Source organism: Xenopus laevis, chromosome 4S (assembly GCF_017654675.1).
Source record: "Xenopus laevis strain J_2021 chromosome 4S, Xenopus_laevis_v10.1, whole genome shotgun sequence".
Taxonomy (NCBI): Eukaryota; Metazoa; Chordata; class Amphibia; order Anura; family Pipidae; genus Xenopus; species Xenopus laevis.
This window is the reverse complement of record NC_054378.1, coordinates 47945594-47961267: the sequence shown is the minus strand read 5'-3', so window position 1 is coordinate 47961267 and position 15674 is coordinate 47945594. Positions and strand designations below refer to the sequence as shown.

General features: G+C 39.9%; 1 protein-coding gene across 1 annotated transcript in view; it reads right to left on the bottom strand.

Moving 5' to 3' along the window:
- The window catches only part of banp.S (BTG3 associated nuclear protein S homeolog), a gene marked incomplete at its 5' end in the record, with an annotated part of 187468 nt that overhangs the window by 112286 nt on the left and 59508 nt on the right, over nt 1-15674 (bottom strand). The window contains 1 exon segment of the mRNA NM_001095794.1: nt 11804-12043. Coding sequence (NP_001089263.1) covers nt 11804-12043 — 240 coding nt within the window.

Here is a 15674-nt window from a genome sequence, read left to right as displayed (position 1 = left end):
TGAGTGGTACCATAGACACTTTTTGTTATGTGGCAGTAGCACAAACCAAAGTATTTTCAGAAAACATAGTACCCAGGCAAAACACATACAGACATGGGGAGAACATACAAACTCCTTGCAGACAGTGCCCAAGCTCAGGACCTCAGAAGTACTAGCCAATGAGCCACCGTCAGAATACTTCTGCACTGGCACTGAGAACAAACTATAAAAAAAAAAATTCTTACATTAGCTACTGCTGAAGAAGAAGCACCTAAGACACGGTGATTGTTCAATATATAACAAACAGGAAACTACAAACGCACATGTTCCTGAAGTAGTTTAGCATGCATGTGTAGTATTTGTCCTGCTTAATGCCTTCCTTCACCAAAATCAGCTACATGTGTCTGCACCCAAGCCAAAACAACAGTTGTCAATGCAGGCAGAGGAGTCTAATGCCCACATAATGACTGTTTTTCAGCCTGTATATTTCATCAGGCTAATTTAGCCTTCATCTGGCATTCCACACTACACGTTGGCCTTAAAGAAGAAACCAACAGAAAATGTTTATTTTGCCTTTGAGAATTAGCTTTGATTCAGATAAATACAATTGTGCTTGAGTTTATGAAGCCTTTACATTTTGCTATATTTGTATGTGATCTATAACATCATCTGATTTTCAAACATGTCCTAAAATTACATGAGGAAAACCTAGTTAAAACAAATGAAACAAAAATAATGTTGGCCATGTATTTATTGGGGGAAAAAAGTTATCTAATAACATATCAGTATGCAGCAAAAAGTAAGTGAATCCTTAGGATTATCAGAAAATTTAAAGATGGAATCAGAGTTTGTTGTTTTCAGTCAATGGGATGACAATCAGGTCTGAGTGAGAGACACGGTTTTATTTAAAGAACTGGGGATCCAGCAAAGCCTGATCACAAACACACAATTGTGAATGTGTATCATGGCTCGAACAAAGGAGGTGTCCGAGGACCTCAGAAAGAGAGTTGTTGATGACCATTAAGCTGGAAAAGGTTGCATGACTATCTCTATAGAGTTTGGACTCCACCAATCAACAGTTAGACAGATTGTGTACAAATGAAGGAAATTCAAGACTGTTGTTACCCAAACATATCTCAAACTACAAGGCATCTAATAGTCCAAGAGGTTTAAAAGGAACTCAGGGTAATGTCTAAGCAACTGAAGGCCTGTCTCACATTGACAGATGTTGCTAATCATGAGTCCACCATCAAGAGGAAAATGAACAACATTGGTGTGTATGTCAGTGTAACAAGGAGTGGGAGTGGTGGGAGTGTTCTGGTTTGGACCTGTTTTACTGCATCCGGACCTTGACGGCTTGTCATCATTGATGGAACAATGAATTCTGAACTATACCAGCGAATTCTAAAGGAAAATGTCAAGACAGAACTGGATCTCAAGAGAAAGTGGGTCATGCAGCAAGACAATGATCCTGAAGACACAAGAATAGTTAAAGAATTTCAGAAGAATTTCAGCTAAATTGGTGCAAAATTCAATACCATTTTCACTCGAGGATGCCTGACCATTCTGGGTTTGGAAATTCCCAACAAAACCCATTTGTCTGTATCCATAATGCTTGGTGGAGATGGAGTAACAGAACTGGATTACTTTTCATATTTTGGGCTAAAGCCCTTGGTCTCAGTGATTAGGGGACCTAACAGATGGGGTGTTTCATCACCTGACAGGAAATCTCCTTTCCTGTGGGTGACCAAGCATCCAATAATAATTGTCCCTTTGCATTCATTTGAATTGCCCCATGTAAAACACACTACATGCAGTGATCATGGGTATTTGCCTGAAAATGCTGAAAAATAATTTTTGTTTACCCAGGATACTTGAAGAGTAAAGTGTTTTACATTCGGCAAGTCAAATGAATTGATGGCCTTGCATAATCGGGTGTTTCACTGCCTACAGGAGACTTTATGTTGGGCAGTTAGGGTTCCCATCTTTCAGGGCCATAAAGAAAAAGTACTTATGGAAAAGGCCTTCTGAGGTGTGGGTAGAAGAATTGTCTGGCATGCACGGAACCCTGACCTAAACCCAACGAACACACATCAAATGTTTTAAATGAGGGATGTGAGCCAGGACTGATTGGCCAACTTCACTAATGCTCTTCCCAGAAGCCATCCATGAAGAGTAAAGATGCTTATAGCAGCAGAGGGAAAACCAAGTCCATATTTTAATGAAAATTCATTTTAGGAATAGGAACTAACAAAGCTTTTAACTAAACCTTACTAAAAATAGACATATTGCATAAAGAGAGGAAGGGGAACTGTAAAAATCCCATAATAAATAAAACAATAGGATCAGATGAATCCCAACTACTTGCACTTATATGAACATACTGTACGGTTACAAAATGATCCATTCAGGTTGTGACAACGCAAAACCTTTTGAATGAGACTAAACTACAGTATATAGGCCCATCTGCAAAATTGTAATTTTCTATTTGTCACAACAGTGACAAAATCCATGGCATGTAAAAATATAGCTGCTGGTCCATCAAACATAAATGAAAATAGCTGATTGACTTCATGTTGTATCTTGCCCCTTTCTTTGACATTATAGTTTTAAGAGATTTCAATTGCCTTTCACTAGAGCCCCTGTTTGTATAACAGCAGAAAGTTCTTCCTATAACCCCAATCCCTGGCATCAATGAGTGATCATTAGAAGAAAAATCTGATAATAATAATGAATTGTAAAGCATTTAATACCCTGAATTCTGGGATGATATCAAGAGAAAAGAACCTACTAGTGGTTATGAACATATGGTGCAGTTCTACTCAAGCATATTTCTATATATATATCAAACTGAAGGGTAACACTCTGCTTCCATTATGTGCCCAGGTGCACAGTAAAATGTTCATATATTTTGAAAGAAGCCCTGCAACACCGGGACTTTGTGCAAAAAGATGAAGATTATATTTTATGTGAGCATATAAACAGCCAACGTGACATTTCGGTCCACTTTGGGACCCAAAGTGAACTGAAGCATCACGTTGGTTGTTTATATGCTCACATAAAATATAATCTTCATCTTTTTGCACAAAGTCCCGGTGTTGCAGGGCTTCTTTGAATAAAAAATTATATATATATATTATATATTTGTAGAATGCCAATATATCTATGTATAGAAATAAGGAATTTATTAACAAATCCTTTAATAAGGATTAAATAATTTAAAGAAAAATACAGCATATTGCAAATTGAAAAATGTTTGCTTAAACCGTCTCTATATGGTAGAAAACAATTTTACCACTAGTTGTTTATTTACTCTTTTTTCCAGTACCATTACAATAAAAAGAACTGGAACAGGCTTAAGACAAAGTTAAAAAAGCAGAGTCTATTTTCCCTCTGCATTTCCTTTTCCTAAAATGCCTGATATGATTCTATTGATTATATCACTGTTCAGACATGTATCCACAGTTGTTTGTGTGGTTTGTGTTGGTGTAGTTACTGGCTGATGGAGATTCCTTTTCATGCAGTTCATGTCTGTTTCCATTCAGCATTTACATTTTTTGCCTACTCAGTATTTTCTTGCCACCACAGAACACCAAAGTAAACTTAAAGCTAAGTGGTTTTTATTAGCTTCAGAGACTATGCTCAGCCTGAAAGCAAATGGAATCCTGCTGACAAGGCATTCAGCTTTATATACACTAAGCTTAGACTTGTGGAAACACTGTTTTTACAAGACAATACATGAAAGGCACCACACAAATAAAATGCAGCAAATGCGAGCGAGTTTTAGGTGTTGCATGTTCTCAATCTGTGAAATGGTTAAAAAAAAAACCTCTAACCATATTCCCTCATATTCAAAAATCTCTTATGAGATTTACCACAAAGTATGAATTTGTCTATGCTATGAACCTGTTACACCTCAGGACATCACATATTGTACATTCCGTGTTAAGGTCAGGGCACACGCTCAGATTCGGGGAGATTATTCGACCGACGACAAATCTCCTCTTCTCAAGGGTGACTAATCTCCCCGAACTGCCTACAGGATAACACTCGGAGCGCTTTGTTTTCCCAAGGCAGTTCTGGGAGATTAGCCACCCTGAAGAGGAGATTTGTCGCCGTGCGACTAATCTCCCTAAATCTGAGCATGTGCCCTGACCCTTAGGGTTATTGTTATTCTTGTAGAATGACTACTGACAAACTTGTTCAAAGGCTGCAGTGAGGATATCATTATTACTAAGAGCACACATTAAATACTGTAGGTCTGCAGTTATGTTCCCCATCAAATTCTTTAAATAAGGCTTTTAAGAGAGACTCTTTTAAATCACAATATGTGTACAAATTATGTCATTTCAGTTTATGAAACAAAAGAGGTACAATATGGAAGTTGACTTGTGCATTTTGGGAGAGAAAAGTCAAGCATAATTAGAAGCAGTAGTAGTAGTTTTTGGATAAATCTTTTTAATATCTCATTTGGGACTGTGGTAACTTGGCTTTAGGGCATTATTTGGGGCATATTTATCAAAGGTCGAGTTATAGAGTTTTGTTTTACCTCGAATGTACTCGTATGACCTCAAAACTTGAATAGTATCTTATTTAAGAAAAAACTCGATCTAAAACTCAAACAAATATTACTGACCCAAAAACTTGAAGTTTTTTTTCAAACCTCTAATGTCAGGCTATTAACATCTTCAAATGGGTCACTGGACCTCTGCCAATGACATATACATGAACTCTGTAGGTTTTGGGTGGCATAGAATTTGAGTTGTTCCCAGGGTCAAGGTATGATAAATCTCAAATTTGAGTTTGGATTATTCCCAACTGGAATTTATGAGTTTTGACCAAAAATCCAACTCGAACCTTAATAAATCTGCCCCTTAATGTCAGGGGCAGCAACACTATAAGAATTGAATAAACACTACACTGGATAAAATAAATTGGTAGATATACGAGAGCTTAAATATGAGAAAGTTCTCATATCCATTGGGGTTAGGATTCATCATTGACATGAGGTTGAGACCAATTCATATTTACGTTTTAAATACCTAGCCAAATGACACCCAACTTTATCCCCAGAAGAATCACACACAGAATATTCCGCAGTTAGGGGCAAGACCTCTAACACGGAGTGTTTTCCAGACCTATGCTGACTCCCACACAAGCAGAACAAAAAGAGCATGATCAAAACTATGCAACTCACATGTATCCGTATCCATGACCAGAAAATCAAAACAATAGCTGGAAGAATCATACAATAGATGTAATGTAGTATTAAATTATAGCAACATAATACAAACCACATTTAAAAGGGCAAGGAAAGGCAGAGTAATCGCAAACTTTTCTGTTGGACACCTAATCCTTACACATTACAGGCACGACTAGAGTCTTTGACGGGTAGTGTAAACTCATTAGCACTTCACTGCACTTCAGAACCTCTTATATGCCAAATAGCCATAGCTTGTGGAAAGTGATTATTTTCGAGAAGGGAACTATGATGGAGGAGGTGTTTTAGAGAAAAAGCACTACCTTTTTGTTTTTCCGGTTGGTAATTTAAATATTTACCTCTGAAGGACCAAACAGAGACTGACAAGTACCTTCAGTTTCCCTGTTTTATTAATAAAATGCATACATTTTTGAATAAATGATTAAAATAACAGGCAAAGAGTATGTTTAGCACAAACTCTAAATGCACTCATGTTGAACAAGGGGGGGGGAGTATACCCAATAAGTAAACTCAACAATTATATCAACTTATCTTCTATGTCTGGAGGCTTTAATGGGAGCAACAGAGTTTGGCAACAAAAAAAAATGGAATTTTCACCCATTGTAAAGCCCATGCAGAAAGTGTCACAATTTTGAAACAAAAATTTAGCATCTTAACCAGTAAGCACGTTTAGTCAATCCTTCTGAAGAAGGGGGTCAGAAACTCCCTTAAATGCATGCTCAGTCCCTACGTCACTTATTTGCATATAATAATGCTGCTTCCAACCCACTACTGATCTCTGCATCTGTGCATCTCTGTGAAATAGGATAAGTTCAAACATAAGTTCAAGCCAAGAAACATGCTAAAATCTGTCAGTATTCAGAAAGCAATCCTGCCCCCTATCAGTGTAAATTATTATCATCTGATTTAGTCCTAATCAATGGCCTATGAAAAGGTTTCTCATTACCAAGGTATCACACAAGGCGCATCTCATGATGGGTAAAAGCAAAAAGCTCTCTCAAGACCATCGCAACCTTATCATTATTGTTGCAAAACATACAGATGTATTTCTACGATTCTGAATGTTCCAGAGGGCACTGTTGGAGCCATAATCCAGAAGTGAAAAGAACATCATCCTATATACTAACCGAAGGCCTATCTATGTCCCGAGTGGAGGGGAGGCAGATGCGCACGCAACTTCGGTTAGGATCTATGAGATGCGCGCGCAACTTCAGCCGAAAGACATAGATGCGGCCTTCGATTAGCAGATGTGCTGGAAGGTTAGGATCAGAACAGGTTAGGATCGGGGAGGCAGATGCGCTGGAAGGTTAGGATCTAGGGAGGCAGATGCGCTCACCGTCTCCTTCTGCCTCCCGCCGCCTCTTCTTTCCTGCTCACTCAGGCGGCGACCGCTGGAAGATTAGGATCTAGGGAGGCAGATGCGCTCACCGTCACACTAGGGGAACCGGTTGCGTACCTGCACGAAAGTCTGTATAAGCGTCGGCCATCTTGCTACTCCTCTGCGACTTTGTCATCCGCCCACTGCCAAATCCGCCCACTAAAGTCTGTATAAGCGTCGGCCATCTTGCTACTCCTCTGCGAGTTTGTCATCCGCCCACTAAAGTCTGTATAAGCATCGGCCATCTTGCTACTCCTTTGCAAGTTTGTCTAATGGCGGCGCTAGCGTCACTCTAGGAGGGGAACCGGTTGCGTACCTGCACGAAAGTCTGTATAAGCGTCGGCCATCTTGCTACTCCTCTGCGACTTTGTCATCCGCCCACTGCCAAATCCGCCCACTAAAGTCTGTATAAGCGTCGGCCATCTTGCTACTCCTCTGCGAGTTTGTCATCCGCCCACTAAAGTCTGTATAAGCGTCGGCCATCTTGCTACTCCTTTGCAAGTTTGTCTAATGGCGGCGCTAGCGTCACTCTAGGAGGGGAACCGGTTGCGTACCTGCGTGGGTGGCCATTTTTAGCAAAACGGGCTATATTATCTCCAAAAAATATTGATGTTGACATGATAAACAACCAAGTGATTGCATTACTTCCTGGACAAAGCTGTGTCTTTCTGAGTACTGACTGTATTGATTCTGAAGACGAAAGTGAGAAACTTAACTTCCCATTAGAATATTTAAACACTATCAACAATGCTGGATTACCACAACACAATCTTATACTCAAAGTAGGAACAATAGTCATGCTGTTAAGAAACCTTAAGGGTAGGGGCACACGGCGCGATTTCGCCGCGATTCTGCGCTAAGCGAGTTGTCGCTGCGTTTTTTAAGCCGAAATAGCTTTGCTAACTTTGGCGCTGGCGTCAATGCAAATCGCGGCAAAATCGCTGCGCTAATTCACACGCGGCGATTCGTTTTCTATTGTCGTCCGAAGTTGCCTCGCTGAGCGTTTCCGGGCGACAGTAGAAAAAGAATCGCCACGTGTGAATTAGCGCAGCGATTTCGCCGCGATTTGCATTGACGCCAGCGCCAAAGTTAGCAAAGCTATTTCGGCTTCAAAAACGCAGCGACAACTCGCCCAGCGCAGAATCGCGGCGAAATCGCGCCGTGTGCCCCATCCCTAACACTAAGCAAGGTTTATGTAACGGTACACGGTTGGTTGTGAAGAGCATGAGACAAAATGTTATCAAGGCAGAAGTGCTTACAGGATCCCATAGCGGTGATACTGTTTTGATTCCCAGAATTGACCTTACCAGTTCTGACCAGGAATTACCTTTTAAACTTAAACGACGACAATTCCCCATTAAGGCTGCATTTGCCATGACAATCAACAAATCACAAGGACAAACATTGGATAAAGTCGGCATTTACCTATCTGAGCCTGTGTTTGGTCATGGTCAACTTTATGTTGCATTTTCAAGAGTGCAGCGTTCATCTGATGTTAAAGTCAAGATTTTAAGTACAGCTCACCAGGGAGAACTCATTCAAGGACAGGAGAACATTTTCACAAAAAATGTTGTTTATAAACAAATTTTTCAGTAACACTTTACTACCAATAAACTCAAAATTTAAGAATTCTAATAGCAGATAGGTAATAACAAGCAATAGGCACAGATTCACTCTACATCCCCACAAATTAGCGTCGCCAGTTGCTGCCTGGGGATGCCGAGTGAATCAGCACCCATCGCATTTTGCTGCCTCACTGTTGTTACCATTCTTTCATTAACGATTCTTTAGAGAATCGGGGGTTTACTGGTTTCACCCTAAACCAGCTACAACCAGGTGCTCCTCGCAAGACAGAGGAGTCAAAAGAATAATCAGAAAAGTTGTCCAAGAGCAAAGGGTCACTCACACTGAGACCTTGAATTAGCAAGTACAGTTGTTACAATAAGTATTGCACTCAACTGACTCCACTACTGAAGAAAAAGCATGTTGAAGCTTGCTTAAAGTTTGCTACACAACATTGGACAAGCAAATTAAAGAGGATATAGTCTGTGTAAGAAAATTACCTGAGTCGCGGCAGCGTGGACGGCCGCCACGCCGCCGCGCTCCTTCTCCGTCGGCTTCCGGGTCCTAGTGCGCGCGCGGCGCGCATGCGCATTATTTAAAGGCGCAGGTGCGCTGACGTCATACAAAGGCGCGAATTTCAAATGTATTTAAAGGTACAGTTTTACTTTATGCATTGCCCGTGATAGGATATTGTTTCCTGGTGCTTCTGAGCCTTGTGCTATATTCTGAACCTGTTTGAATCCGGTTTTTGACCTCTGCCTGTTTCCTGACGACGCTCCCATCTGAATCCTGACCTGTGCCTGTTAACCGACTACTCTATTGCCTGAACCCCTTCTGCTTGATACCCGGTTTTGACCCTTTCCTGCCTGACGATCCTTGCTATCTGCCTGCCTCGACCCAGCCTGTCTGACTATCCTCTCTGCCTCATCCTTGCCTGTAACCGTGATCCTCGGCCCAAAAGACTCTAGATACCTGCCGTGCCCCATTGCCTGCCAGAACTCTAGCCTTGCCCACTCATAAGTCCAGGTGGCACCCCAGTAGGCGGAGGGCCTTCCCGAAGCCCAAAAGTGGTCACACATACTGGTGAAGAGAGCTCTGACCACGGTGCTTGGCTCTAGTTCTGGTATTGGGTGCCGGCCGTGACAGTCTGGTCAGATGAAACCAAATTAACTCTTTGGATGTCATTGCACACACACACTGGGGCTCATTTATAAACACTGGGCAAATTTGCCCCTGGGCAGTAACCCATAGCAACCAATCACTTACTGGCTTTCTACAGGCAGCTGCAAGTTGAACAATGAAAGTAGGGATGCTCCGAATCCACTATTTTGGAATCGGCCGAACCCCCGAATCCTTCGCAAAAGATTCGGCCAAATACCGAACCAAATCCAAATTTGCATAAGCAATTTAGGAGTAGGAAGGGCAAAACATTTTTTGTTTTGTGACAAAAAGTCACATGATTTCCCGCCCGCCCCTAATTTGCATATGCAATTTAGGATTCAGTTCTGCCGGGCAGAAGGTTTCGGCAGGATCCGAATCCTGCTGAAAAAGCCAGATTCCGAGATTCAGTGCATCCCTAAATGATAGCAAACATTTGATTGGTTGCCATAGGTTACTGCCCAGATTTGCCCTGTGTTTATAAATGAGTCCTATTATGTTTGGAGCAGGAATGATACTGCAAACCCCCCTTAAAAACACCATGCCAACAGTGAAGTTTAAAGGTGGGAACATCATGGTGTGGGGCTTTTTTTGAGCATGTGGTATTGGCAGACTTCATATAATTGAAGAAAGGATGAATGGAGAAATGTACCAGAACATTCTTCATAAGAATCTGCAGCCATCTACCAGGTTTCTGAAGATGAAACGTGGGTGAACAATTCAGTAAGACGATGATCCCAAAAACACAACCATGGAAAATCTCAATTGGTTTTAGAGAAACAAAATAAAGCTGCTAGAATGGCCCAGTCAATCACCCTACTTGAATCCAATTGAAAACTCCATGGCAAGAACTGATGATCATAGTTAATAGAAGATGCCCCCGGAACCTTAAAAATTTTAAGATAGTTTGTATGGGCAAAATCACACCTGAGTAATGTATGAGACTAGTTTATCCATACAGGAAGCTGTTAATACCAACAAAAGATTTTCTAAAATAAATAGATTTCAATAAGCGAGTTCAATATTTATTCCCTTTGTCATTCCACTTTACTGCACATAACAATTTATGGACTTGTTTGAGTTCTTTGTGTGTGTGTGTATTACTTGGGTTGTTACCAACATCTGGTGTGAATTTTGTGTCAATAGCCCCATTAGAAATATATTTACTGAGAAAAACGTGTGTTCAATACTTATTTCCTCTGCTGTATAACAAAATATAAGATTATACCTGTTTCATCTGTGAAGTTGATCAGTAGTTCAGATTCTCATTAAATGGTAGCTCAGAATTTCATAACCAGCCCTGCGGCAGGCAAACTTCCTTGTCTGCTTGATGATTTGCAAAAAAACACTATGCTTAGCTTCCCAGAGCACACTGAGCACTGACACTCCTTACAAAATTCAATATTGGTGAGCTACTATGCAAAGCTTTGAAAGAGGGGAAAAAGGAAAAGAAACATGCAGCTCATTAAACAAACAGCTAAGGGTTGGGGCAGACGGGCAGATTCGGGGAGATTCTAATCGCCTCTTCTGCGGGGGGACAATCTCCCCAAACTGCCTTCAGTCTGGCTTCCGCCTGCTTGAATGAAGAATTGCCTGCACTAATGCGAATTCGGAAATCGAAGCGCTGCGAGTGCATTAGTGCAGGCAATTCTTCATTCAAGCAGGCGCAAGGCAGTTCAGGGAGATTGTCGCCCCGCAGAAGAGGTGATTAGTCGCCATGCGACTAAATCTCCCCTAATCTGCCCATCTGCCACAACCCTTAGGGTAGGGACACACTGGGCGATTTGGGGAGATTTAGTCGCCTGGCGACTAATCGCAGCGACTTTTCTCCCCGAATGCCTCCCCTCACTCTGCGCCTGGATAAAATGAAAAGTCGCCGGCGCTAATCACACACGGCGATTCGTTTTCCGAAATCGCCCGAAGTTGCCTCACGAGGAAACTTCGGGCGACTTCGGAAAACAAATCGCCACGTGTGATTAGCGCAGGCGATTTTTCATTTTATCCAGGCGCAGAGTGAGGGGAGGCATTCGGGGAAGATTGGTCGTGGAAAGTCGCGGCGATTAGTCGCCAGTCGACTAAATCTCCCCAAATCGCCCAGTGTGTCCCTACCCTTAGTTCTGTAGCCGGTCACCTGGAAACTGCAAAGACAAAATAATATCGGGGTCTTATTTGTGGTTAAATATTTGTAACTTTTTATTGCATGCAAAGTAACCTGAGTGACTGGTATTTTCTGCTTCACTCTATTGAACAGATATTTTTATATTTTGGTTACAATTATGTGTTTATACGTGCATATCATCTAATGTAGATGACATCTAATGATCGTACCCACCCCTGTGTGTTTTTACAGAAAAAGGTCTATTTAAGTGTCCTAGTTTACTTTGATAAAGGCAACTTTTTCTGTATCTATATTATATAAATACACAAACACATGCATACAGTATATGAAAAGCAAAAGTTAACAAAAAATGTGGTAAATTAAGTTCATGAATAATTTTACTTACATCTTATTCCGTAGATCATTAATGGGTCCAGTTGCTTTTTGCCATGTTTCCCCTGGCCTGACAAGTTGGAGACTGCCTGGATTTCTCGATGGAAAAGATAATCCAGTAAAGTGAGTGCCATCTTTTCTGCTGTTCGACAGTTGGTACTGATGTGCAGCATGTCGGCTGCTGTTATAGGACATCTAACTCTCATCTCTGCGTTATGTTCATCCCCCAACCAGGTACCATTAGGATAATCCTCTAAAAAGAAAAATGTGTACAAATTATTATTATTAAAAACTTTACCCTGTATACTAAATGCATACTTCCCAATTATTACAAAGGGTAGGACTTGCTGGAAAGTGGGTGGTTTTTAGGATGCACTGGGTGTGTGGTTTCACCTAAATAATAATAAACAGGATGGACTGGGAAGTGGAAATGAATATACATATTTGGTGCAATGATTTGGAGAAAACGATTACGTCAAAAGTGATACAATGAAAATCTGATATTGGTCATCTTACTACATATGTTTGTTTCCATGGCGCCTACAAAAAGGAACGCATTACAGTAAGCAATTTGAAATGCACTACAGACACTATGGTTGTATTTGCATTAGGAAAATAAACTATGAATTATAACCTAAATGATTTATATCTTTAAAAAACAAAAAATGAAACCTATTTGTGAAAAAGAAATAGCAAGCACCAACTACAGTTTGGAAATATGTTCATAACAGAGGTAGTCCCCCCCCCCTTCCTTTAAGGGCTTGCGTGTTTTTTTCTCAGTAGAAATAAACATAATCTGCCTACTTTTACTACAGTAGATTTCAGAAAATACATGTGCCTAAAGGTGGCCATACACAGAGAGATCCGCTCGTTTGGCGATGTTGCCAAAAGGAATCAAAGTATTTTATTATTAAAGTCTGTCTGTTTATTGTTATTACAAATCTGGGTGATATTCAGGCTCAGTGGATAATATGAAAACTTCTGGTAGCTGTGTTACCAGGACACAAAGTTGCATCAACATTATAAACACAACTCGTTCCTAGCTTACAAAAATAAACCTGGTCTCTGGAGCAATTAAATTATATCTCTGGCTGATTTGTCAGTAAATCAAGCATTTGCTTAATAAAAAAAAAGCTTCTATTACTTTTGCAAACCTTTTTTACAGTTACAAAAGTTCAGAAAGGCCAAACTTTCTCTGTGAGAATCCAGACTTAATGAACTTGAGAACTTAAAGCAGTATATTAAAACTGTACTAATATCTAAACAGGCTCTGTGTGAACGTTGCTGTTGGTCACTAGAAGAATAGAATTCTCAGTATTTAGAGGAGTTTCTAGCTTGAAAGATTAACCTCACGCTGGCATTGAATTTTTAATCTGCATCCTTTGCTCTTCTTCCAAAGGTTCTGCATTTGATTCGACAACATCCCTTCTTGTGCATTTATTTTCGTTCTTAAACTAATAAAACTAAACAAAAGAAGACATTGTTATAGAAAATTATTATTAATATTCCCATTATTAATATCCCCTAAGCTTGCTTAGTGGTGCTACATTTTGAGTTACCGTGTTATTGTGTGATTTATAGATACTGTACTTCCTAAAAGAGTGTTATTCCTACTTGCAACATTCATGGGGATCAGTTCATTTTACAGGAGATAACTATCATGTTAGCAGGGAGCTCCAAATAAGGAGTAATACAGTCAATACCTACTGTGCAATTACCAGGGTCACAATAGATTACTGGTACAAGTGGTCGCAGATCTCAATGAGTGGGAGATGCTGATGCTCATGATGCTTCAGTGCTTGAATCTCACCAAAAAAATACTCCTTTACTAGTCGATATAGTAGTAGGACTGTATGGCTACTTCATAAGTATTGAAAGCAACATGCCACCATGAAATTTAAACTATTTTCACTGCAAAAAAAAATGATGGCAAGGTACTCATCAGATCTCAATGAAGGACTATCAATGCTCGAAGGTGGCCACAGAGTACAGAACAATCTAATCTTTGATCATAAGCTTAGCTGTTGGCAAGTTATAAGCTTTTCATAAAATTCAATGAAAACAAGAGCAGGAAACAAAAGAACTTATAGTTGCACTTATTGACTTGTAAAGCTGAAAGAGGATCCCACTAGCACACTTGCATATTAAAGTATACATTCTCCAAGTCTACACAATCCTAGCCACTCAACTGCATTGCTATCGATTACGCAATGACAAATATAATCATTATTTTTCAACAAAAAATGGGTAGTATATGCATGATAGGGGGTTGCCGAAATATAGTTTTATGTGGCAGTAATTTCTACAACACCGTGCAAGATAAATGTGGCAAGCTTTTGATACCAACACTCATTTAGAAAAGAAAAGCAATTTCTTTAATTGCGTAAATTTGCCTTACTTGTAGACTAAAAAAAATTTTAGGATAGAAAAAGAAAAATCTCTACTAGTTGGAAATGTGGTGAAGGCTAGAAATAAAATCTAAACTATTAAAATCAATCAAACCAGTAAACAGTTTCTTTGTTCCTGCAGACTATACACTGACTTCATCTTGAGCTCAAGAGAGTAATAGCTGGACCAGTAAAAGCAATGCAGGAATCTTTTTTTTATAAATATTAGCAAAAACACAGTTGTGTTCTTCTTGTAGACTATACACTGACTTCCTTTTGGAGTGGAGGCAAGTCTTAATTTAAAACAGATAAGGCTCCTTATGTCTTTTGTACAAGAAAATCATTATGCTTAGCTAGGTAGCACAAATATCAAAACAATGGCCAGTAAAATAACAAACCACTGAATAATAATATATTAATAGAACTGGTTTTTATGAGGCACAAATGTCTGCCTTCTTCAATTATCACATCAAACACTTGTAAAGTAAGAAAAAGGCAACTTGGAGTGAACTAATGATAATTACATTTAAAAAAAGTCTGCTGCTGGAAGCAATGCTTGATCTTCCAGTCATCATCATGTGCTCTGAAGGAAAATTTAGAGACATCTCTATAAGATTCTATGGGGGAAATGTAATAAAATTTTCAAAGAGAATAAATTTGCGAATAAAAATTTGCATGTTGCAAAGTAATGTTCTTCATTAGGCTTTTATTGTATTGCAAATCTGAATTGCACATTAAGAACCTTGCTTGAAGGTCCGTAAACATTTGGAGCAAACATACCTTTTTCATTTAGACGTTTTAATACTTTCACTGCGTACTATCGCAAACTATGAATTTAGCAATCATTATCCTACTGTCACATGGGAGGCAAAGGGTTCACAAAGGCAAAAATTCTTCACTACACATTTATTTGCATTGCAAACAAATTGCAAATGATATTTGCGTTAGCGAATAATATTACATTCCCCCATATATTTTTTAGTCCTTAGCTTCCAAATACAATAAACATTGACTGCCCTGTAGTGCTTATTTCCCTAGAGATATATGCAAAAAGTCAACTTTACATGGCAAATTGACATGAAAAAAGTTGATTATTGACCTGTCTGGTGGCAATATCCTCTAAGCTGTCTAAGATGTGAGTAAGCTAGTTTAATAATTATAATTATGATTACACGGTACTCAAGGAGCCTCCTTGAGTACCGTGTAATCAAGGAGGCTCCTACGGTCAGGCTCTCTGAGATGCCCAAGGTGCCCCAGTGTCAGACTGGGGCACCTTGGGCATCTCAGAGAGCCTGACCTGACCGTAGGAGCCTCCTTGATTACACGGTACTCAAGGAGGCTCCTACGGTCAGGCTCTCTGAGATGCCCAAGGTGCCCCAGTCTGACACTGCAAACAGGTGACCTGATATGTGGTTGTAAAATCCAGAGCAAATTTTGCACTTCAAAGGTCAGAGTTAAAACTGTGGATGCCTGACCAGGAGAGCTGGAAGATAAAGT